We start from the raw sequence: 26,666 nt of genomic DNA on the forward strand, positions 1-26,666 counted from the left end.
ACTTTTGCTGCTTTCTGTTGGTAAAAGCAAGTCACGAGGCCAGCCAAAATTGAAAGAATGGGAAAATAGACTATACCTGTTAATGGGAGAGGCAGTAGATAGGCAAGGGTACAACCTTTGATTATTTTTTTCTTTGTCTTTCAGTTCTTTATAATACTTTTTTTTTTTTTTGTATTTCAGTATTAATTTAAACAGATGACTAGCAATGTAAACTTAGAAAAGAATCACTTTGATATAGGAAACAAAGGGATTGAATTGAATTTTTTTAGAAGTTTCAGTCTGTGTGATTGAATACAAGTATTTTCTGGAAAGAAAACAGAGCTTTGGCTTGTCTCTACACTACTTTTATGTGACTGTAGGGCAGGCAACCTGAATGTTGAAGTATATTGAAGAACTGTTTCTAGCTTTGAAATCTGATAGACCTGGATTGGCATCTTACCCTTTTCTAGTCTACTGCTGTATTCTGAAAAATGAGGAAAAAAATGTACTTTGAGAAGATGAAAATTGTTCTGCAGATGGATGGCGGTGATGGTTGCACAGCAATGCAAATATACTTAATGCCACTGAACTGCACACTTGAAAATGGTTAAGACGGTAAATTTTATGTCATGTATATTTTACCACAATAAAAAAATGTACCTTGAAAAAGTAGCTAAGAGGATTAAATTTGCTAATACATTTTTTAAACCCTCAGTAATGCTTATTTACTAGGCTAGTGTTAGGATAACTTTCCCTAAACTTTATTTGCTATACTTTCCTCAGAAAAGTGCATTTCTGAAATGTTTGCTGCCAATAGAATCACTTTGCATATGACAAAAGAAAAATCCTACAAAGGATTTTAAACAAGATTGTATGATCCTTTTAAAAAATGACTAATCTTTGTGTTAATTTGGATTTTCAGGTAATCTTAAAGAGATTTGCTTATATTTGATATACATATGTTAGTCTCTTTAGTTGCTTCTCATTTCTTTTATGCTTTCTTATGCTGGAAGCATGTAATGAAATATTTTGCCCAACTTTGGGAATTTATTCAAGGGATTAAATCACTACTCAATATGTGTTAGGATATAGAAACTCATTTGACACATGAATTTATACCTGGTATTGAATTTATTTATAACCAGCAATAAAATTTTTAAATTAAGGACTCCCTTCATGACTTTTATGTTAAGAAACTTTAGAATCATTTGTTACTTGTTTATAGTGCAACTACTGTGTGCTAGTATTCCCTGAAGCCAAACTTGTATATTTTTTGTTTTGTTTTATTTTTTGTTGTTGTTTTTTAAGAGGAACAAAATAGTAGCAAAATAGTCAAGAAAAATAATTTATTATGCATAAGCAGTTGCAATAGTGAATGAAGGTAATAATTGAAACTACAGCCATGTTCCTTTGTATTGAAATCAGTGGGTTACCTCTGTTAGATGTTGTCTCCTTATGGTAATTTGCCAGTGCTTTTTCTTTGAAAGAATGAAAATAAGTACGTACTAAATTTACCAGTTTTATTACTATGAATAATATTGGGCTTGTCAATTTTTTGGAAACTCATTTTAATGTGGAAATACTTATTTGAACAAAGATTAATTACCAAGATTTTTTCATTGTAGAGATATGTTCTTTGCATTTTGCACATCTCATGTTTATCCTGTTTATTTTTATACATTTTACTTATATGTTAAGAATAATGATCCATAGCTAGAAATTTTAATGAAAGCATTATTTAAATATTTTGCTAAATATGCTTTTAAAGTATTAGCAAATAGAATCAATTTTTCTCTAAATACTTTTCTAATGTTCTGTTGTATAACATCAAACAATTTGTTACTGACCCATGTTCGTAAACCATTTGCTTCTTTTTGTTTACTATGAAACAATGAGATGTTGAATTAAGAAAACTTTGTTCTGGATGTTAATACTTTTTTGTAGCATCTACTCTCCTTCATTTTAAGAACTAAAATGTAGCATTTTTTGCAGTGGATGTGTGAGAGTTGTCCACCCATTCTGACAGGGGTGAGGTGGTATCTCATTGTGTTTTTAATTTGTATTTCCCTGATTAGTGATGTTGAACATTTTTTTCTGTTTGTTGGCCATTTGTCTATCATCTTTTGAAAAAAATCTATTCAACACATAAAGGTTTTTTAAATTTGTCATTATAATCCCTTACCTGATATATTGGATACATCTTTATGTGTAGACCTGTATCATCTGGACTGGGGAGATTAAAGACTCAAGTCTAGTACACTTAGAATGTTGGCAATAGCTATAATACAAGGTAGAAAGTGATAGCAGTTATTAGAAATTGTACACATTTAGAGGAGGGAAATATGGTTAGTATTTAGGGAAGGGGTTTAATCAGGGATGGTTTCTTGAAAGTGGGGTTAACATTTAACCTAAGTGCTTTAGAAGTAGTGGGATTTGGACATGTGTAAATGGTGGGATCTAACATCCCAATAGGGGAAATAGTAAGGCAGCATGAGATGTATATAGAAAATAGTGAATAGTTTGTTTTGTCTACTATAGTGTCTGAATGGGTGGAGGGGAAATTTAGATTGGAAAGGTAAGTTAGGGCCAAATTATGGAGGGCCTTGAAAGCGTGACTAATTATTTTGAATGTAGGCTTCTAGTAGTTGTCCAATAAATATTTGTAGCCTATGTAGAGTCTAATCAAACATGGTTTTGGGGGAGATAAAGTTGAATAAGAAATTCAGATTTTGAGATTTTATAATTAAAAAGGGAGATAATAAACATATAGAATAGTAGAAATAATATCTTTTTTAGAAGTAAGGAGGTGAGATTTCCAATCTTGACCCTGTCATTAAGTAGTTATGTAATTTTCAGAAGGTTCTTTGAAGTTTTGTGGGTGTTAGATTCTTCATATGGAAAGTGAGGGTTTGTATACAAGAACATTAAGGCTCATAACAAGTTGGTGACCATGTCATTTGTTGTCCAAACTAGGACACAGAAATTGAAAGGGCACTATTAATAATTACCCTATGGCAACTGAAATAAATTGTGTTTATTAAACCCAGTAACAACCACATTATACTCTTGATATCTTATCATGAGTGTACGTTCATCTGTTATAGTTCGAAACTCAAATTTAAAGTACTGAAAAGCAAGGAAAAGGACTAACACATCAATCATAAATGTTTAATGTTGTGGAACAGGGTTACAATACTGTAATGTAAGGAAGTAGGATCATGTTAAAATAAGTATTTGCTTGGTGTTGTTGTAGTAATGATTAAAATTTGGAGATTCCATAAACATGGAATTGTTTTGGAACAGTTATACTGTGCAAAATACAGTTAGCTCCTCTCATAGATGAAACTAAAAATAGTAACTACATGTAACTACCTTAATTTCTCTGGCATTTATGGGGAATAATGAGATCTTTCATTTACTAATGTTTTCCAGACATAATTACTTCCTTAAATGTCTTCAGGGACTACAGTATTTAGGGTGGTTTACCCTAAAATAGTTGGGTCTACCTGGCTGCTGTGCTTTATTGTTTTAAATTGGCTTTTTGTAGGTTTTTTAAAAAAATCTTCCCCTCAGCTCACGACTGTAAATTTTCTGACCTATCATAATGGTTCAGTATGGTTATGTGTGGAGGAATCTTTCTCTCCCAACCTTCTGTGTAAGTATAAATAAAAACTGTATAAGGGCCTCAAAATTGTGTGGGCTTTGATAGCAAGTTTGATACTTTCAACCACTTTCTCTTATTTTCTAGTTTTCATGTTCTAGGTAACTGCTTCTCACACATTTAATGTGTATTTCGATCACTTGGGTATCTTGTTAAAAGGCAGATTGTGATTCAGTAGGTCTGAGGTGGGCCCGAGATTCTGCTTTTCTACCAGGCTCCTAAATGATGTGGAAGGTGCTATTCAATAACTACACTTAGAATATAAAGGTTCTACATGATTTATTGGAATTCTGGCAATCTTATGATTTAGGGCATTAGATAAATATGGCTAGATTATTTCAGAAATTATACTAATAGTTGATTTAAAAAGAAAAATTAGGACTTCTGTAAATTTAATTTTACAGTTGATTAAAATAATACTTGTCTTTCACATTTCCCTCTTTCATGTCTTAACTCTAGTTTTGCTTCTTTCTCATTTCTTTTTTGTTGTTGTGGTTTTTGCTTTTGTTTAATATATTATTGTGTTTTGTGGATCTGGTCAGGGAACCGTTACTGTATTTTATGTTTGTATCTACATTTTATTTTGCATGCGTAACGTGGCTTTGCCTGGATGTTCTTTTTGGTAAGTTCCAAATTTATATAGCATATTGTTTTTTGTAGTATAAGTTGTAATGTTTTTCACCTTCTTTTCTCCCACTTCTAGTAATGTGATCATACTCATGACTTTTTTTTAATTTTTCAAAAGAGTTCATTTGATAATTGTTTTTCCCTAACATTTTCCAATTTTCCTTAATAGTAGCGCAATTTGGTACTAATCTGCTTTGATTCGTTTTATAGCCTCACACTGTCAGTTGCTGATTACTATTAGCAGTTGCTGTCTCGAATACTTTGGTTTTTTAAAAAAGCCTTAATCATTTAGAAATATTATTCTAAAAGCTTCTGCTTCCATATATCAATCATAAAAGAAGATAGTTTGTAGTAATATTAAATACTTTTGTTCTCTGTGAATAGTGCATCCTAATTTTGTTTTTACAGCAACAGCTTGCACAACTGCAGAAAGAAAAATCAGAGATTCTGAAAAATCTGGCATTATATTACTTCACATTTGTAGATGTTATGGAATTTAAGGTATGTGTTTTAATACATAAAATTTAACATTTCAGAAGTAGATTTTATATTTGTTAATTGTATAAATTGCTTTGTCACTTGTGGATAATAGCATTGAAATTCTTCTAGAACTGAAATTTAAAACATGTTTTGTATGTGTTTTCTGAATTTAAAATTATTTACATGGATAAATGATTAAAATTAAGTGTTTCTTTTTAGGACCATGTTTGTGAATTGCTGAATACTATTGATGTTTGTCAAGTCTTCTTTGATATTGTAAGTATCATTTTCAGAAAAATTTTCAGTTCTGTTTCCAGAAGAGCTTGGGGACTGATTGCTTTTCTTTAGAGAAAGTATGTATAACTAGCACATAAAGTTTTAGTATTGTTAATTTGGCTTGTTTTATACCTTTTTTTTTTTTAAGTAAGAAGTTACAATATATTCCTTATTTTTATTTGTTTATTTGATTGTGACTGAGTATGTCTTGCACATAAAACACTGTTCTCTGTAAAAGGCACACTTGATAGCCTTTTCCTTAGTATAAAAAATTTCTAGATGTAAGAAGTCAAAGTGAAAAATGTCTCCATTGTCATAAAATTGAGTCGCAAATACAAAACTGTCATCTGTAACTCCCAAAAATATATCTATTTTTAGTGAAAGGAATTAGATAGAATTTCAGAAATGGGGTAAAATAAATAACTATGGAAAATTATGAGCTTTCAGTAGCTGCTATGGAGATTTTGTACATGTTTAAAATTTTGAGAAATGGGAAGTAGTTGAACTTGATGTTTTTTTTCTTAGACTGTAAATTTTGATTTAACGAAGAACTACTTAGATTTGATTATAACCTATACAACACTAATGATCCTGCTGTCTCGAATTGAAGAAAGGAAGGCAATCATTGGATTATACAACTATGCTCATGAAATGACCCATGGAGCAAGGTAGACCTGCATTATAAAAATCTTCCATAAAATTCTTAATTTGATGGCTTACAACTCATTAAAGTTTGATGTGTTTATTTTCAGTGACCGAGAATACCCACGTCTTGGCCAGATGATTGTGGATTATGAAAATCCTTTAAAGAAGATGATGGAAGAATTTGTACCCCATAGCAAGGTAAGAGTTGGTTTTTAGATAGGCTATAATAGGCATTTGAGACAATATAAGCATGGATAGTTAAAGTGATAAATTTCTTTTAGAAAAAATTGTAATGCGATGTGAATAATAGTTATGTGTGGTTTTATATAATTGTGACCCAGAGAACTAATTAGATTCAGAATAGTCTATAGAGACTCAGGAATATATTGATTTCATTATAATTTTAAAATTTCAGTATGGTATATGGAGGTAATAGAGTACCTAATATAATATTTGAGAATGTTTACTCTCATACCAGTCTGCCTGGTTTCTAAAACCAGCTCTGCCAATTACTAACTGTAATATTGGGCAAGTTACTTAACCAACTTCACTGTATCTTAGTTTTCTTATTGGTAAAAATGGAGTAATAATAGCACTTACCTCATATGGTTATTATGAGAATTAAATTAATTACTTCATAAAAAAAATTTAGATTTATAGCGTTTGATAAATTTTAGCTATCTTATAGTCTCTTAATGAGAAAAAATGACAGTTGTATGGCAATAATTTGAAATGTCTATCTTTTAAGATATATTTAAAAATAGTTCTTAATGAAATAATTTTGGTTGTAAGTAGTCTTGCCATTATGGCTTCTCTGCAGTAGGACTAATTCACAGAACTATAGTTCCTAAGCACTTCAAGGAGGTATATAGGTATCTTATCATTATTTATAACTAAGGATTGAGGGCTGGAGCTGTGTCATTACAAGGTAAGGCATTTGGCAGCAACAGTGGCAAAATTGGAACTGAAGCCCCGGATATTAGAATCTTGGTCTATTGTTCTCTTTGGATGATGAGATACTCAACTATTTAGTGTTAATAATACAATATTTTGTATAAATCTGTGCTTTTTTTTTGACATACAGTTAACAGTAAGAATTTTCTTTCAATTTTCTTATTCCCATAAAAATTCTGAGGATACTTTCCCAGTTTAATTTCTTTCGATAGCTGTTATACACACAAATTTATATAAATTCTATGTATTGTAGTTAGTTGAATCAGTTTGCAAAAAGCTAATAGATGGCATCAATTTTGAAGTAAAAAACATCAGCATTATGTTAATAGGTGGAAGTATCAGGATTCCTCCAAATGCAGATCATATCATTGTCATCTCTTATCTGTCTGATATTGGTAGTGGCTTTTCCTCACCTGGAACTGTCTTTTCTACTCCTCTTTTCTCTCTGGATCCATTTCTGATTTTTCCCTAATCATATATGGTCTTGTTTTATTTAGTCACTTCAGATTTGGTTCCTTCTCCACTTACGTGATGAAAATTTCCTTAAAGGTTGTTGGCTACCTTTTCAAATTCCCCATAGTTGTTAGCACAATGTTCAGCAGATAGTACGTAGGAGAACTGTTCATTTGAATTAGACAAGTTATTTCTTAATCTTGATTTTTCTGATATTCCGTGATATCTCAGAGTATTGATAGGAAGGCTCTTATGCCTCTGGAAGGATTTTAAAAAGTTAAATTAATGTAATTTGATTTTAAAAACATTCTTAGTTGGCTATGTAAGAATCACTTGGTGGAGTTTAATAAAATTAGCACATTCTGGAGTTCTTTCCCTAAAGGTTCAGGTTCAGTAAATTTCAGGTGGAGTCCTGGGTTCTGTATTCTGAACAAACTGCCCTGGCAATTTATGTACAGCCAAATTAAAGAATCATTCTATACAGAATTTTTAGGAAGCAGGGATGAATAGCAAAGGATAAATGAAAGCAAGCAAGAAAGAGATGATTATAAGACATTCTTTAGAGAAACATAAAACATGCTGAGCTCTATTAACGCTTAGCCATATAACTCTGAAATCTTTTAGCTAGAACTATCAAATAGAAGCTTACATTGACAAAAGGATAACAACAGGCTCTCTATTCCTTTTGAAGTAAAAATCCCAAGATTGCCACACATTTTAACCTTTAAGAAAATAACATGACTTCCTGAGCTAAGCTTTTGCCCAGGAATGCAAAATCTATGTAGCTCTTATAAAATTACCAAAAATAATATAGAGGAGGGGAGCCTAAACCCAACTCATATTAAAAGGAGCATGGTTGTAATTGGGCTCTGTTTTTTTATGATTGTGTAGTTAGAAATACACAGCAGTTGCAGCTGGAATTTAAATGGAAAAGGAAAAAAAAATATTCCTTAACTTTCTTTTTCCTATTTTAATTAGTCTCTTTCAGATGCACTAATTTCTCTTCAGATGGTGTATCCTCGAAGGAATCTTTCAGCTGACCAGTGGAGAAATGCTCAATTATTGAGTCTCATCAGCGCACCTAGTACAATGCTTAATCCTGCACAGTCTGACACCGTATGGTTCTATTTTTCCCTTTTGAATGAAAATAAAATGATTTTTAAAAGATCTCAGGCAATGCTGCTGTAATGTCTTTTTCTAATTAGCATTAGTTTATCAGTGATGTTTATTATAAAATGCTCATTACTTAAGTCATACTGTTTAGTTTTTTGTTTCTTGATTCTTAACAAAAACTGATGTTTAAATAGTACGGTTAATAGTACAAATATTTTTTTCTTTAAAATTTAAAAGTTTGTTTTGTTTTATCATGGTAGAAAAATTTGAGAAAAGACCAAAATCACCCCAATCTTACTAACTAAAGAAATCGTAATTATATTATTATATTTCTTTTAAATCTTTTCTATGTGTATGTGAACATAGGTGTCATTCATATGGATAATACATGCATATAGTGACTGATTTTGGTGGGACAGTGAGCATCCAGGCACATAAATGTCTTTTACTTTGATTAAAATTTTATCCTTTGGAATATTTTAAGCTTTGAAATAGACTTGAGAGATTGTGAAGTTGTCACTTACCAGATTAAAGGCAATTTAGCAACAGTATTTTTTTTAGAGAGATTTGAGGGTATGCAAATGTGAAAGGGGCACTGCAAGTTTATTGACTTTATCTACTGTAAGTTTCAGTGTAAGTTATAAAATTTTATCCAACTTTTCAAATTTATTGTAACAGTATTTGAGCTAAGAATTGAGTAGTGAGTTCTCAGAAGGTAGAGAGGAGAATGATTTAATATGGGATTTTTTTTTTTTTTTTAGAATTTCTTTTAACTACAAATGTATATTTTCTTTTTAAAGATGCCTTGTGAATACCTCTCTTTGGATGCGATGGAAAAATGGATTATCTGTAAGTAAAATGGGTTAGTTTTCTGATTACCCCTCAGGTTTTATATTTTAGAGAAAAATAACAGATAATCCTATTCTTTTTAACAGGCTAAGCCATCTGTTTGCATTACCTCATTCAGTCCTCATATTGACTCTGTCAGAGTAGTTGGTTTTATAGGTGAGGAATCTAAAGCTTAGTTCTCACAGGTAGTGAATGACAAAGACAAAGAACGGAGGCTAACTCCAAGGCTTAGGGGCTACATCATATTGCCTTTCAACATAACCTTCAAAACTAAATTTTTGTTTTATTTTTAATGATTTTTTAAATATTACCTCTATGCAGTTAAGGTTTTTGGGTTTATTATAATTTACTTCAATTCCTATAGTAAATGGTTCATATCTTTGGCAGTTTGTTAGATGCATGGGGGATAAAATTACTAGTTTCTGCTTCTAAGAAGCTAATGGGGGAAGTAGACACCCAGGTTTAGTACAGAATGGGAATTGCTATAATGTAGTTTGATTCCTTCTACCTACTCCTCATTGCCGGAGGGAAATAATTTGAACAATTTGTGCTGTTTAGTTCTTATTGTTCTTGTTTTTTATTTATTAACCTTTAGATAGTACAGTTGGCCCTCCATATCTGTAGGCTCTGCATCCATGGATTTAGCCAACCATAGATCAAAAATATTTGGGAAAAAATAAATTCCACAAATTCAAAAAGCAAAACTGGAATTTACCACATGCAGAATACTATGTTGAATCCATGTCAATGAAGTGATGTGATGTGTAGGCATTGTATTAGGTATTATAAGTAATCTAGAGATGATTTAAAGTATACAGGAGGATGTGTGTAGGTTATATGTAAAATACTATGCCATTTAAGGGACTTGAGCATCCACGGATTTTGGTATCTGTGGGAATTCCTGGAACAAATTCTGCACGGACACTGAGAGAAGACTGTATTTGTTGAGTTTTATTATAGTGTTTCTCAAACTATGGTAAAGGACCAATTTTTCTTCCTTAATGTTTTTTGGATTGATCCTTTAATAAAATAAAGGAAATGAATTGCTAGAATGACCAGAAAAATTAAGTAAGAAAGACATAAAATGAAAACCCACATTTTTATTAGATTCAATTTAATATAATAGATTATTATTAGTTTCTACTCAGAAATCACTGTCAAATTTTTATGAAAATTTCTAAGTACTCTCAGTTTCAATACTTAGTTTCATTATGGGCTGATACTTTTACACTAAAAACAGTATGAAAGAGGAAGAATTTAACGCACACTACTTATCCTTAGCCGTTTTTATTAATTACATTATTTTTGCATGCCAGGTTCATGATATTTATATTTTCTTCTATAAAGATAACTGACATTTTCATGCTTTTTCTGGAGTTGATTTTTAAAAACAGCTTTCAAAGTATTGATTTTGCTCAAATGTGTGGTGATTCTTAGTTGTTTTATATTTAGGGATGTATGGCTGAAGAATTTGGTTGATTAGTAGAGTTAGCTGGCATGGGTGACCTCTGGAGTCAGTTATATAGGACTATCTCCCCTCAACTCTTTACCTTTAATGGGAATGCTAATTTCAGGGCTTTCTGTGGTAAGCCAGGGAGGTGGGTCAGGAAGCAGGCTACCCTAATGAAAGATATGTGGGCACAGAGAAGACAGATTTGGGATAACCACAGTGGTCAAAGTAGGGAATATTTACTCTGAGTTTTGCTGCTTTCATGTATTTGAACCTTGAGTAGAGCTAATTGAGAGGTCAGGAGTTGCCTCGAACTCTGTATTTCTCTTTTTGACACCAATACCCGTGCCAGCATTTTTCTTCAGAAGATAGTCTATTTTCTTTAGAGCTTTATTGTGGATTAGTTCAAAGTGTTATCACTGGACCAGCAACGTCAGCGTCACCTAGGAACTTCTTAGATATATAGAATCTTGTTCCCCACCCAAGACCTATGGATCAGAAATTCTATGGGTGGGTCTCAGCAACCTGTGATACAATATTCTGTCTTGGTGATTCTTATGCAAGCTAAAGTTTGGGAATCACTGCTACATATTATAACCTGAAGCCAAGAGTTATGAAGAGCCTAGAATGTTAAGTACCTAGCTGTTTGGAGTGCAGTTATAAAATTAATCATCCTCATGTTCTTTTCAGTGTCCATTCTTGCTTTATTAGTTGGACTTGAGGAACTCCTTGAGAAAAATCTCTTTTTATCTCTGGAGTTTTGGATTATGAATTTTTGCCTTGTTTTTCTGTATTGATAGTCCAGTTTTGTCTGTTTTCTATCTTCAGAGATTTTCTCCAACTTTGTCTAGTCTTGGTCTTCTGTTTTGTTCTACAACATTTTAATGGCTTCTTTTCAAAATAATTTTTTTGTTTTGTCCTTTCATAGGAACTTTGATAGAGAAAGGAGCTCAATGTGTGGTTTAATTAATAAATCATCCCCCTAATCTTGGGCAGTCCATTTTAAATTCATTTGCCCTTTTTGGTCCTATCATAAACAAATGAATATACTTTAACTCATAACCCATATTAAAAACAAATAAACACTGTAATCTATAATATAACTGATAAAAAGAAACCTTTTATTACTAGTAGTAAATATTTTATAAACCAAAGTAAACAAAGAGGTATAAGATACTAAATGAAATCTCAATTTAGTCAGAGGATTAGGTAAAAAGTCAGTATGTAAGGCAAAAATATAAACAAAGTTTCTCTTGAGAGTTCTTTAAATTTCCTTACATATATTCTGTTTCTTTAATTGTGTACCAGAGCATATAATTGCCTTCCTTTAGGGGTCTTATTGTATGAAAATAATTTTATATAATTAAAGAAAGTCAAATAAGTTAAATATTCTTGTGTATGTATGACTGACTCCACAATATATGCCTACTTAAAGAGTTAGCAGGCTTGTATAGTGGCCATTTTAAAGGAAGATTGAGCTAAGAACAAAAAGATAAATGGCAAGTTACATGTTAAAGTGTCATAATAGTAGTACAGCTATTATAATATTCAGGAGTTAAAAATGGGAGTGACTTTTATTTTTAATTTAGTGATACAAGTGTTTTTTTGCTAATGGATGAATTGTATCATGCTGAAGTTGGGGCTTTCAGTGTACCTATCACCAGAATAGTGTACATTGTACCCAATAGGTAAATTTTTATCCCTCACCCCCTCCTACCCTTTCCTCTTCTCAATTTTCAGTGTTCATTACAGCAGTTTATGACTATATCTATCCCATGTTTAGCTCCCACTTAGAAGTGAGAACATGTGGTTATTGTTTGTTTTTTCATTCTTACGATACCTCTTAGGATAATGGTCTCCATTTCCATCCAAGTTGCTGCAAAAGACATTATTTAATTCCTTTTTATGGCTGAGTAGTACTCCATGGTGTGTGTGGATGTGCGTGTGTGTGTGTGTTCACATACACACACATGCACCCACCACATTTTCTTTATCCACTCATCACTGGTGGACACTCAGGTTGATTCCATATCTTTGCAGTTGTGAATAGTACTGCAATAAACATTTGGGTACAGGTGTCTTTTTAATAAAATGACTTCTTTTCCTTTGGGTAGATACCCAGTAGTGGTAGTGCTGTATTGAATGGTAGATCTACTTTTACTTCTTTGAGGAATCTCCATACTGTTTTCCATAAAGGTTGTACTAGTTTACATTTGCACCACCAGTGTATTAGTGTGTCCTTTTCACTACATCTGCACCAACATCTGTTATTTTTGGACTCATTAATGCCATTCTGACAGGGGTGAAGTGGTATCTCATTGTGGTTTTAATTTGCATTTCCCTGATGATTAGTGATGTTGAGCATTTTTTCATACGTTTGTTGCCCTTTTGTCTATCTTTTTTTGAAAAAAATCTGTTCATGTCATTCACCCAAATTTTGATGGGGTTATTTGCTTTTTCCTTGCTGATTTGTTTGAGTTGTTTATAGATTCCAGAAATGAACTCTGTCGGATGTATAGTTTGCGAATATTTTCTTCCATTTTACAGGTTGTCTGTTTACTCTTGATTATTTCCTTTGCTTTGCAGAAACTTTTTAGTTAAATTAAGTCCCATGTACTTATTTTTGTTGTTGGTATATTTGTTTTGGGGTCTTGGTGATAAATTCTGTGCCTAAGCCAATGTCTGGAAGAGTTTTTCCTATGTTTTCTTCTAGGGTTTTTATGGTTTCAAGTCTTAAATGTAAGTCTTTGATCTACCTTGAGTTAATTTTTGTATATGGTGAGAAATAGGGATCCGGTTTTATTCTTCTGCATGTGGCTATCCACTTTTACCAGCACCATTTATTGAAGGTTGTCCTTTCCCTGGTGTATGTTTTTGTCAGCTTTGTTAAAAATCAGTTGGTTGTGGCTATATGGCTTTATTTCTGGGTTCTCTATTCTGTTCCTTGGTTCTTTATGTCTGCCTTTATACAAGTACCATGCTGTTTTGGTTACTATACCCTTGTAGTATAATTTGAAGTCAGGTAATGTGATGCCTCCATTTTTGTTCTTTTTGCTTAGGATTACTTAGGCTTTTCAGGCTCTTTTGGTTCCATATGAGTTTAGGATTATTTTTTATAGATCTGTGAAAAATGACATTGGTATTTTGATGGGAATTGCATTGAACCTATAAATCACTTTGAACAATATGGACATTTTAACAATATTAATTCTTCAGTCCATGAATATAGTTTTTCCATTTGTTTGTGTCATGTGTGATTTCTTTCATCAGTATTTATTTTGTAGTTCTCTTTGTAGAGATCTTTTGCCTCCTTTGTTAAGTTTATTCCTAGGTATTTTATTTTCTTTGCAGCTATTATAAATGGTGTTGAGTGCTTGATTTGACTTTCAGCTTGACTGTTTTTAGTGTATAGAATGCTACTGATTTTTGTATATTAATTTTGAGACTTTACTGAATTTATCAATTCTAGAAGTCTTTTGGAGGAGTCTTAGGGTTTTCTAGATATAAGTGGTATCCTCAGCAAATGGGAATAGTTTTACTTCCTCTTTCCTGATTTGTATGTCCTTTATTTCTTTCTCTTGCCTGATTGCTCTGGCTAATACTTCCAGTACTGGGCTGAATATAAGTGGTGACAGTGGGCATCCTTGTCATTTTCCAGTTCTTAGGGAGAGTTTTTTCAGCTATTCCCCATGCAGTATGATGTTGGCTGTGGGTTGGTCATATATGGTTTTATTATTTTGAGGTATGTTCCTTCTGTTCCCACTTTTTTGAGGATTTTTATCATGAAGAGGTGCTGAAATGTTACCAAATGCTTTTTCTGCATCTGTTGAGATAATTGTATGGTTTTTGTTTTTAATTCTGTTTATGCAGTAAATCACACTGATTTATTTGCGTATGTTGAACTGTTGAACCATCCTTGCATCCTTGGGATTGAAACCCACTTGAACATGGTGAATTATCTTTTTGATGTTCTGTTGGGTTTGGTTTGCTAGTATTTTGTTGAAGATATTTGCATCTACTTTTGTGAGGGATATTAGTATGTAGTTTTCTTTTTTTTGGTTGTGTCCTTTACTGGCTTTGGTATCAGGTGAGACAGACTTTATAGAAAGGGGTAGGGAGGATTCCCTCCTTTTTAATGTTATGGAAGAGTTTCAGTAGCATAGGTACCAGTTCTTCTTCGTAGGTCTGGTAGAATTTGGGTGTTAATCCATCTGGTGCCAGGTGCCAGGTGCCAGGTTTTTTTGTTGTTTGGAGATTTCTTTTTTTTTTTTTTTTTTTTTGAGACAGAGTCTCACTCTGTTGCCCAGGCTAGAGTGAGTGTCGTGGCGTCAGCCTAGCTCACAGCAACCTCAAACTCCTGAGCTCAAGCGATCCTCCTGTCTCAGCCTCCCGAGTAGCTGGGACTACAGGCATGCGCCACCATGCCCGGCTAATTTTTTCTATATATATTTTTAGCTGTCCATATAATTCCTTTCTATTTTTAGTAGAGGTGGGGTCTCGCTCTTGCTCAGGCTGGTCTCGAACTCCTGAGCTCAAACGATCCGCCCACCTCGGCCTCCCAGAGTGCTAGGATTACAGGCGTGAGCCACCGCGCCCGGCCTGGAGATTTCTTTATTACAGTTTCAGTCTCATTACTCGTTATTAGTCTTTTCAGAATTTCTGTTTCTACCTGATTCAAGTTTGAGAGGTTGTGTGTGACCAAAAACTTACCCATTTCCTCTAGATTTTCTAGTTTGTGTGTGTAGAGGTTTTCATAGTAGTCAAGGGTAATATTTTGTATTTCTGTGGTATCAGTTGTAATGTCTCCTTTCTCTTTTCTGATTGAGCTTATTTGAATCCCTTCTCTTCTATTTCTGGTTAATCTAGCTAGCAGTCTATTGATTTTGTTTATCTTTTCAAAGAACCAACTTGTTGTTTGGTTGATCTTGTGGCGATTTTTTTGGTTTGTTTTTTAGTTTACATTTCATTTAGTTCTGCTCTGGTCTTTGTTATTTCTTTTCTTTTGATAGCTTTGGGTTTGGTTTGTTCTTTTTTTAGTTCCTTGAGATGTGACGTTAGGTTGTTAATTTGTGATCTTTCTTTTTGATGTAGGCATTTAAGGCTATGAACTTCCCTCTTGGAACTGCTTTTGCTGTATCTCACAGATTTTGGAAGCTTGTGTCATCTTTGTCATTCAATTCGAAAAATTTTTTGATTTCCATCTTGATTTCATCAGTGACTTAAGGATCATTCAGCAGCAGATTGTTTAATTTCCATGTATTTGTGCTGTTTTGAGAGTTCCTCTTGGAATTTATTTCTAGTTTTATTCCACTGTGGTCTGAGAAGATACATGGTATGATTTCAATAATTTTAAATTTGCTGATACTTGTTTTGTGACCTAACATATGATCTATATTGGAAAGTGCCACATGTGCTGATGAGAAGAATATATATATTCAGTAACTTTTCGATAGAATGCTCTGTAAATTCTAGAGTTCTTTTTAAGTCTAGTGTTTCCCTGTTGATTTTTTGCTGTGATGATCTGTCCAGTTCTGTCAGTAGAATGTTGATGTCCCCAGCTGTTATGATGTTGCTGTTCTTTGCTTAGATCTTGCAAAATAATGTTTTCTGAATTTGGGAGCTCCTTTTTTAGGTGCATTTTTATTTACAATTGTTAGGTCTTCTTTTTGAATTGCTCCCTTTATCATTATATAGTGACTGTCTTTGTTTTTTTTTTTTTTCGCCATTGTTGATTTAAGTCTGTTTTATCTGATATGAAAATAACTATTCCTGCTTTCTTTTCGTTTCCATTTCCATGGAAAATTTTTTCCATCCCTTTACCTTGAGTTTCTGTGAGAGTCTTTGTAAATTAAATTGGTTTCTTGGGGATACCATGTATTTGGTTTGTGTTTTTTTAATCCATTCAGCCAGTCTGTATCTTTTAAATGGAACATTAAGACAATTTATATTCAATGTTAGTATTGATATGTGAAGTACTATTCTGTACATTATGTTGATTAACTGGTTACTTTGTTTTCTCACTTGTGTTACTGTTTTACAAGAGCTGTGAGTTTTCAGCTTTTGGGTATTTTTACATTGGTTGGTATTGATTGTTCTGTCCTATGTATAGATTGCTTTTAAGCATTGTTTTGTAGGGCATGTCTAGTGGTGACAAATTCCCTTAGTGTTTACTTGTCTAGGAAAGACTTTATTTCTTCTTCTTTTATGAAACTTAGTTTTTCAGGTTACAAAATTCTTGGCTGGCAATTACTCTGTTTAACAAGACTGAAAAATGGGATCCAAATCCCTACTGGCTTGTATGGTTTCTGTTGAGAAGTCTGTTAGTTACTTGATGCTTTCGTCTTGCAGCTTATAGGATTTTCTCTTTCACTTTGACTTTGGCCAGATTGATGAGTGTGTGCTTTGGTGAGGTCCTATGTGACATGAGTCTTCCAGGTGTTCAATGACTTTATTGTATCTGGATGTCTAAATCTTAGGGATACTGGGGAAGTTTTCCTTAATTGTTCCCTCAAATAGGTTTTAATGAGTTTTGCTTTTTCTTCTTCTCCCTAAATGATACCTATATGATTCTGATATTTGTTCACTTTACATAGTCCCATGTTTCTCCGAGAGATTATTCATTCTTCTTGATTCTTTGTTCTACATTTTTGACTGACTGGCTTAGTTTGAAAGCCTTGTATTCTAGCTCTGAAATTCTTTCTTCTGCTTGATTTAGTCTGTTGTTCACATTTTCTGTTATATTTTGAAATTCCCTAAATGACTCTTTCATTTCTTTAAGTTCTGTCTTCTCTTATGTTATCTTTTTAGGGAATTTTTTATTCATGTCCTGAATTATTTTTTTGGTTTCTTTATGTTTATTTTCAATTTTCTCATCAATCTCATTGATCTTACTCTCCATCTGTATTCTGAATTCCATATCTGACATTCCAACAGTTTTCTTTTGGTTGGATTCTGTTGTTGGACTATTGTGATCCTTTAGGGAAGCCTATTTTTTCATGTTGTCAGAGTTCGTATGTTGCTTTCTTTTTATCTGAGACCTCTTCTATCAGCTCAAGACAGATAGCTTTGCAGGAATGTACTCTCTTCTCCTGGGAACTCTGTTGCTCAATAAGAGAGGGATAGGTCTCTGGATGGTGTGCGTATATCCTACTCCGGAAGATTGACCAGGCAGGACAGGGGTGGATGCACTGTGAGCCTTTAACACTGCTGCGCTCTTACATCTCCCCATTCCCCTGTGGTTATCACGGACGGTCAGCACATGGCAGGTATATGGTGAGTGATGAGTGTACTCAGGGGAATGTGGCAGGTGATGGGTGCAGGCAATGTGAGGGTTTGTACCACCCAGATCCTTTGGTAGTGGTGCAGTTGGTAGGTGGTGGTGTAAGATTTCACTCTGCCCAGGTCAGGTGGCAGCAGTGGGGGGGTTGATGTGCAGTGGTGTGAGCATTTGGGCTCTCCATGTCTGTTGGTGGTGGCTGTGCTACTCAGACGGTGGCAGCAGGTGCCTGGGGCCCTGGACGCTCCTCTCCTGTGTCCTGCAGCAGCTATGGCTGATTGGAGTTGCTTATGTGGCAGCAGCATGAGCCAAGCTGGTGGGTGTCCGTGTTCCCCCAGGGTGGTAGGGGCTCACAGCACACGCCCATTGGAAGTGCAAAAGCACCTGGCCTCCCTACTCTCTCCCCTAGCCCAGCTGGGGTGATGGGTAGGTGGCAGCAATGAATTTCCGACCCCTGGATAGACACAGTGCCCTGGGTCTGGGAATTCAGAATGGCCTTAGCCATGGCACCCGGGTTTTGTAAGCCAGTGGGACCCCACTGTACCTTCTCTCTGGAGCAGTGCTGCTGCACCATCTCCAGGCAGCTCCCTGTGTTAATCTGGCAGCCTGCTGTGCTTGAGGGGCCCACCCGCAGTTCCAGTTGCAGTGTCTGTGGTGGAAGTGTGGAGCCCCAGGGTTCTCTCCTGAGAGATTGCTTGAGGCTACGAATTCGAGACCAGCCTGGGCTACATAGTAAGGCCCTGTCTCAAAAAAAAAAAAAAGAAAAAAATAGCGGGATATGATGGTGCACGCCTGTAATCCTAGCTACTTGGGTTGCTGCTATAGAGGGTCGCTTGAGCCTGGGATTTAGAGGTTGCAGTGAGCTATGATCTTGCCACTGTACTCCATGGAGCCTGTGTGACAGAGTGAGACCCTATCTAAAAAAAAAAAAAAATGGAAAAGAAAAGTACAATTAGCATGTTATTTATACATGTATAAGAGCTCCAATTTAGTGATTGTGGTTATGTTTCTGTATTTTTAAAAAGCTACACTGTAACCAAGCTTTGGAATACTTTTACATTTGTATTTACTTTTCTTTTTATTTAAAGTTGGCTTTATTTTGTGCCATGGGATCCTGAATACTGATGCTACAGCACTGAACCTTTGGAAGCTAGCTCTTCAAAGTAGCTCTTGCCTCTCACTCTTTCGAGATGAAGTTTTCCACATTCACAAAGCCGCAGAAGACTTATTTGTAAACATACGAGGGTATGGCATTTTTATTTATTTTGTCTTTTTTGGAGAAGGGTGTTGAGTGGTTGTTTTTACTGAACTTTTGGGGGATAGAGAAGTAGTCACATCATGCAGAGAGATCAGCCTCTACCATCTTACTCTGGTCAAAGCAAGTTGTTTCTAACAATCATCCTGACAGGTAAGAATCATATTTTTACAGGTAACTTCACAGATTTAAAAAAATCTATATTTAGTGTCCTTTTAAAATTTGTATTCTAGGAAAAGGAAGATACGTCCTCATATATGGTTTTAGACGTAAATATGATTGGAAGTACCATATGTATTTTAGAGTTTTGAAATTTTTAGAAGTGCTATTTTAGAATAGAGTGCATTTGTAAAAGTATATGAAGCGATCAAAAATACTTCATTAGATTAATTATAACAATTATAGAAGTCATTCTGCTGCACATAGGAAGTCATGTTTTCTTATAATGGAAAGAGTTTTAAGTGATGTATTTTCAATTATTTGATGTAAAGCAAATAATTCTCTGAAAGTTGTTTCTTTGAAATTTTTAATGCCTTCATTTCTCTCCATTTGAGATTCTGCAGCCAGTATATAAAAGCCACATTGAGCTCAGACTTAATAACAATTATAAAATCTTTTGAAATTAGGAGCATCTAAAATATACTAGGATACTCTGTGTTTATGTTAAATGATTATGTTGGGCTTGCTAGGTTCAGCTAAAAATGAAATTTGCTTACATTTATTTCACATCCAATTCAATAATGTCCTCATGAAATTAAGGTAAAATAAAGCTTCTATTAGTTATTAAAGATGTCTGGCACTAACAGTTTAAGCCAATATATCTAAAATTTTAATGTACATACGAATTACCCTGGGATGCAAATTAAAATCCAGGTTCCTGGGCGTCACCCCAGCCTCTTTTGTCCGTATCTTGGAGAGTTTAAAGGAATCTGCCCTTTTCTCCCTTAGTACTTTATTGAGGTAAAATTTACAAACAGAAGAATGCATAAATTTTAGGTATATAGCTCATTGACTTTGTATGTGAATACTCCTGTGTGACCACAACTTAAGATGTATAACATTTCCATCGTCCCTGGAAAATTCCTTTATGCCTCTTTCTGGTCAATACTGCCATGCCACCCCTAATCCACCCTACTCTTTTCTCAAGTGACCACTATTCTGACTTCTGTCACCGTAGGTGATTCTGATATTCTTGTGCCTGTGATCTATCAGTCATAATATGAAGAACAATGCCCTGTGTATTTTTCAGCTCTTATTTTAGATAGTGGAAAACCCTGAAATACTCTGTGTCATAAGAGCTTTCTCATACTGTAATTTCGTTCATACTGCAAATCATAAAACTTGTATTGTCGGCCGGGCGCGGTGGCTTACGCCTGTAATCCTAGCATTCTGGGAGGCCGAGGCGGGTGGATCGCTCGAGGTCAGGAGTTCAAGACCAGCCTGAGCAAGAGTGAGACCCCGTCTCTACTAAAAATAGAAAGAAATTATATGGACAACTAAAATATATATATACAAAAAATTAGCCGGGCATGGTGGCGCATGCCTGTAGTCCCAGCTACTCGGGAGGCTGAGGCAGTAGGATCGCTTAAGCCCAGGAGTTTGAGGTTGCTGTGAGCTAGGCTGACGCCACGGCACTCACTCTAGCCCGGGCAACAGAGTGAGACTCTGTCTCAATAAAAAAAAAAAAAAAAAAAACTTGTATTGTCTTAGCATACTGACAACGTTTTTGTGGAATCATATTTAAATATACGTAAACATTTAAAACCAGGTGGTCTGTGTATACTGAATGAACTCTTATGTATGGTGCAAGTAAATTAATAGCACCATGAAACCAATATGATTTTTTAATGATAAATTTGTTAAAGAATCTCTGTATTTAAAATTGAGAAAATTTAATTTTGATTAAATTATGAGTTCATCCAATTTAAAATGCAAATTATCATAGTCGAACCATAAATATAAAAAGCTTATTAATTATAGAGGCTGATGATTATAGAATTCGTATATTTTAGACATTTGCTCAAAGAACACTTGAATCTTAGAGCACTTAAATACAGAAGTTGTAGTTCATTTTGGTGTAAGTGGTTCTAGCCATGTTGTTAGGAAGATATTTTTCCTTTAACATTTTAGGAATTTTGAGTTTTTGTGTGTGTTACTCAGGAAATTACTTATTACCATCTGTTTTTTCAGTGGTACGTTTAGACTGGTTGGTGTTGATATTCTGTTTCTTCTAATTAAATTTTTTTTAATATGAAAAATAAGTATTTTTTTGAAAAATGATAGGTAAAAATTACCCATATATAATTCTATCTCTCAAAATAATTCAAAGTAGGCAAATGTTTTCCTGCCTTAGTTTTCTCCACCACAAATTCTTTTTTTTTTTTTTTTTTGAGACAGAGTCTCACTCTGTTGCCCAGGCTAGAGTGAGTGCCGTGGCGTCAGCCTAGCTCACAGCAACCTCAAACTCCTGGGCTCAAGCGATCCTCCTGTCTCAGCCTCCCGAGTAGCTGGGACTACAGGCATGCACCACCATGCCCGGCTAATTTTTTCTATATATATTTTTAGCTGTCCATATAATTTCTTTCTATTTTTAGTAGAGATGGGGTCTCGCTCTTGCTCAGGCTGGTCTCGAACTCCTGAGCTCAAACGATCCGCCCACCTCGGCCTCCCAGAGTGCTAGGATTACAGGCGTGAGCCACCGCGCCCGGCCCACAAATTCTTTATACCCAGTCACCACTGTTGATTACTAGTATAATATATGTCCTTTCAGAATTTTTCCATGCTTATGAGATAGCCTTGATAAAAGGTCAGAGGTGATAGCTTTGTTTGCACTTTAGATTTTTGGAAATCACTGTTAATTATATCAGAAGTATAATTTTAATGGCTCTATTGGAGCTGAAGGAAGTAGTAAGATTTAGTAAAATAAAAATCTGCACTATGAAGCTTCATTTTATTGTTGGACTTACTATAATGTAAGATTTACTTTTTTAGGAAGGCTTGACTGGAGACCTAAAGTGCTAGACAAGGATGCAGTTAAACAACTTTCATGCATTTCCAGTTTGAGGGCCAGTTTTTTTGTTGATAATAAGCAATTTTTAATTGACTTTTAGTGTTTGACTTTTAGTATTTTGACTGTTACTTATCAAATTAAGATTAATATGGTTCTAATTTATTTTTTTGCACATAGCTATAATAAACGTATTAATGACATAAGAGAATGCAAGGAGGCAGCTGTGTCGCATGCGTAAGTAGTTCTGTTTTATCTGTGGTACTTTTAATCAAGAATTCCTTTCTTGATTCAACAAAATAAAGCATTTTGTTGAAGTAGGCATGGATTAGTAGTGTGCAAATGTGGTAGTAGAAGACAGAGACTTTCAATCAGTGAGAAATATTAAGTAGATAGCCTAAATATTTAGTAACCTTGGAATTAGTGAAGACAGTTTTTAAGTATTTTTGAAGTATTGATAAAATGCTGTAAGGAAGTACCACACAAGGGACTTTTAGGTATCATCTCTTACTGCCACTATGCTTTTCATACCAATAAGTTGTGCTGATTTTGTAAGTTGTGCTGATATTTTTACTACTTCATGAAACTTGATGTATTCTCAAACTCCCTCAAAAAGTGTTTACTTTGGAAAATATGTTAACCTCACACTTCGCCCCAATTTTAGTTATTTATATTAGTAAATATATAGATATCCTAAATTAGAAATTAGTGTATTTAAGTCCTTTGAACTTTTCCACTTTTCTCATGAAATAATTCTAAATAACTTGATACTGCATTTTAATTATGTATGTGATATATTAATACTTACGTAGAATATTTTTACCAATGAGCTTAGGAAATGTATCGATAATATTATCTGATCCTTCAGTATTTCTAGATAAGGCAGAGGAAAGATAAGCACCATTCCATAGATGAAACTATAAAGCCACAAGTTTTAGAATTAAGTTTAGGCTATGGGGGATAGATACCAGGAATTTAAACCATTGTATCTGTGTTATATCATTCCTCGTGTATAGTTTTTTTTTTTTTACACGAAGTACATGTGCTTACATTATTCAAAAATTATTCTCTAGTGCAAATGACATACTTTGGGGTTTGTTAGAATTCCTTTCTAGACCTGTAGAAATACGATAATCATTTCTTCATGGGATAGTCCCTGTCGTAGGCAACTATATAGCATCATAGCTGCCTTCTATAAAGATCTTTTGTAAGAAAGATATTTTTATTCCCTTTCTTCTATATATTGCACACAATAATTATAAATAGTAAGCAGTAGTCATTCCTATAACTTGTTTCCATATGCCAGGTCCAAGTACTTTATAGACATTTTCTCTCAATAAATACCACATACGCCTCACAGCAACCCTATGAAGTAAATCAGTCAAAACAACATTTTCCCATTTCCTTCTTGGAAATTATACCAGATGACTTTATTATTGTTGGTAAAAAGAGCTTCTCATTGAAATTAAAGCAGCATAGTATAGAAGTACTATATATTAAGGCATCATGAAAGATGTCTATGTCTTTTGAAGCAGGTGTCATCATGCTTATTTTATAGATGAGAAGCTGAAATAGAGTTGGGGCCTAAAGTCATACAGGCAGAAGATGGATTTTAATTTGAGTCTTCTGAAGCTAATGTGTATCACAGCAAAATTACTGGTGTTGTGTATTCTTTATACTTGGGTGTTTGGCATACGCATCGTTCATATCTATATATATGTATGAATTTTATACACCTATCTAAATTTTAAAACTTTCTTGGAGCAGTATCTATTTTGCATAGTATGAGGAGATGGAATACTTAGAACATTTTATTTTTGTCCCTGTGTTAATGTGTGAGCGTAAGTTCTTTCTAATTTGAATTTGTATTTTAAAATCCCTAGTATGTGAATATTTATGAGTGACCCTTTCTTTTCCTATCTTTCTATTTTTGAACAGGAGCACCAAACAGATCTCATCCCATTATCTTTATTGACTGTAGGTCTTGTTTAGTCAGTTTTATAATATATATTTAATAGGAATATACTTAATAAGGACATAGATAACCAGATATTTATTGTTATATTTATTACTTTCTATGTGGAAGTAACAAAAATATAGTACAGTTCTTGCCTTCAAGAATTTCAGTTCAGTTTATAAAGTGCTAAGCTATACAATACTAAAATTGCAGAAATTATTCAGAAATAAACAGCAGGGTATTGCAAGGATGCTTCTTGAAGGATAGTTCTTGAAGGTTGGGTAGGATCTTCATAGGAGGACAGTCTTGGTTACAAAAGCAACACAAGAAAGGCAAAGATAAACATAAGATTAGAAGCTCGCTTAATGACAAATACATAGAAGATGATTTTTATAGGGGATTCTGCTTCCTAAAAAAAAAACTTTGGAAGTTGAATCAGAAATGTTAGGTTATTTTAATTGCTAATCATAATTTTAGTAGAAGCAGGTAAACCATAATGGTGTCTTTCCTTATAGTGGTTCAATGCACAGAGAAAGACGCAAGTTTTTAAGGTCTGCACTGAAAGAATTGGCTACTGTTCTCTCTGATCAACCTGGCTTGCTAGGCCCCAAGGTAATGGATTTTGTTTTTACTTCAATAATGGTACCGTATTAAAATTCTTAAAAACATTTCTTCCATATGAAATTTTATTAAAATTTGAGTTAGGGACTACATAAAAGGATTTTTATATTTACAGAGAATGAATTTGCTAACTTAAAACTGGTATGGTACATCACACTTCCCTGCATTTTTCTTCTTCCTTGTATGCATTCTCTCCCTCACACATACTTTCAAGATCTCTTCTATCCTCTCCTGTTGGTCTCTTCTCTCTTTTAAATTTGATACTATCATTTCTTGCCAATGACTTTTCACTTAAGGAAAGATTATGAATTGATTTTGGTTTTAACCTTTGAATGAGAGTAAACAATGTAATTTTCTTTTGATAGGCACTTTTTGTTTTTATGGCATTATCCTTTGCCCGTGATGAAATTATCTGGCTTCTTCGTCATGCAGATAACATGCCAAAGAAGAGTGCAGATGATTTTATAGATAAGTAAGTTAGCAACATTAAAAAAATTATTTTCTGTATACAAATGATCCTTGATTTACAATGGGGTTATGTCCAGATAAACCCATCATAAGTTGAAAATATCATAAGTTAAAATGCATTTAATAAACCAGACCCACCTACAGAGCATCATAGTTTAGCCTAGCCTACTGTGAACATGTTCAGAGCACTTTTATTAGCCTACGATTGGGCAAAATCATCTGGCAACACACTGTAGAGTATCGGTTGTTTATCCTCGTGTTCACATGGCTGTCTAAAAGTTGTGGCTCGCTGCTACTGTGAGAGAGTATCCTACTGCATGTTGCCAGCCTGGGAAAAGATCAAAATTCAAATTTGAAGTACAGTTTCTACAACTGTTTTCACACCATTGTAAAATAGAAAAGTTGTAAGTCAAACCATCGTAAGTCGTGGGCCATCTGTATTCTGATTTATGGGTTATGGAATCTGGGGACTTATATTTGAAGCAAAATTATTTTGAAGAACTTGTTTTTAGAGCTTTTCATATTTGTCATAACAAATATTTGTAATATTAGATGACATGAATTGTAAAGTCAACTTTAGCTTGAAATTAGGACTTTTAATGTTTTCTCTCTAGTATGCTAGTTGATGATAAAGTTACTTGTTTTCTTGCTATGTCCAATAATATTTCCTGTGGAATTCATTTTTCAATATTTTTTACTACATAAAACATTTAAATAAAAATTTGTATAGCGTTGCAACTCGGTGTGTCATTAAAATGTCTTTTTCCCACTTTAGTCCGCAGTCTCAACTGGAGTTAGATAAATGAAGCAGAGACATAAGAGCATACAGAAAAATCTTATTTCTTGCTAATCCTCTTTCATTTGAGATTTTTTTTTTGATGATATATTTATAAGATGTGCTGATTTTATTTTAAGGTTGGATTTTTTGCTGACAATCTTTAGTCTTAGCTTATTTTTGTTTTTGCTTTCCATTTCTTTAATTCATATGAAATAAGTAATTGACATTAAATATTAATGCCCATTTTAAGACTAAAACTTCTAGAAGTAATATTGAGGACATTTAGTATTTTCTTTGATAACAAATTTATTCTTTGGAATACTTTTCTTGAATTTTTAAAAAAGGCACATTGCAGAATTAATATTTTACATGGAAGAGCTTAGAGCACACGTAAGGAAATATGGACCTGTAATGCAGAGGTATTACGTGCAGTACCTTTCTGGCTTTGATGCTGTTGTCCTCAATGAACTCGTGCAGGTAAAAACTATCGCATATTATTCCCTCTTTTGTTCCTTCTCTCTCCCACCTTTTTAGTAATTGATCTGTTTGCTCAACAGACATTTATAAGATATAATCATATTCCAGGCAGTAGCAATACAAGCGTAAATAGGTCATGGTCAGATTTTGTCAAGGAGATCATTATTTAGGGAGAAGGTAACAATTTATTGTAGTCTAGTGTGATTGGTGTTGTGCATTAATGTGTACAAAGCTCAGAGTGAACATAATGAAGGGATGTTATACTGGAGAGGGAGGATACTCTATACTACACTAACCAGTATAGAGGGCCTCACGAAAGTGGAGGTTAGTTATAAATCAG

The 26,666-nt window shown here is 33.9% G+C and overlaps 1 protein-coding gene across 2 annotated transcripts in view; it reads left to right on the forward strand.

Moving 5' to 3' along the window:
* Positions 1 to 26,666, forward strand: part of NCKAP1 (NCK associated protein 1) — a 98,818-nt gene that overhangs the window by 29,082 nt on the left and 43,070 nt on the right. For both annotated transcript variants that reach the window (XM_069491864.1, XM_069491772.1), the window contains 11 exons: positions 4,676 to 4,768; positions 4,967 to 5,023; positions 5,549 to 5,691; positions 5,776 to 5,866; positions 8,054 to 8,191; positions 8,989 to 9,037; positions 18,852 to 19,008; positions 22,206 to 22,262; positions 24,498 to 24,594; positions 24,969 to 25,075; positions 26,194 to 26,326. In XM_069491864.1, coding sequence (XP_069347965.1) covers positions 4,676 to 4,768; positions 4,967 to 5,023; positions 5,549 to 5,691; positions 5,776 to 5,866; positions 8,054 to 8,191; positions 8,989 to 9,037; positions 18,852 to 19,008; positions 22,206 to 22,262; positions 24,498 to 24,594; positions 24,969 to 25,075; positions 26,194 to 26,326 — 1,122 coding nt within the window. The remainder of the gene's footprint in view (positions 1 to 4,675; positions 4,769 to 4,966; positions 5,024 to 5,548; positions 5,692 to 5,775; positions 5,867 to 8,053; positions 8,192 to 8,988; positions 9,038 to 18,851; positions 19,009 to 22,205; positions 22,263 to 24,497; positions 24,595 to 24,968; positions 25,076 to 26,193; positions 26,327 to 26,666) is intronic.

This window comes from Eulemur rufifrons, chromosome 1 (genome assembly GCF_041146395.1).
Source record: "Eulemur rufifrons isolate Redbay chromosome 1, OSU_ERuf_1, whole genome shotgun sequence".
In the NCBI taxonomy this organism is placed as follows: domain Eukaryota; kingdom Metazoa; phylum Chordata; class Mammalia; order Primates; family Lemuridae; genus Eulemur; species Eulemur rufifrons.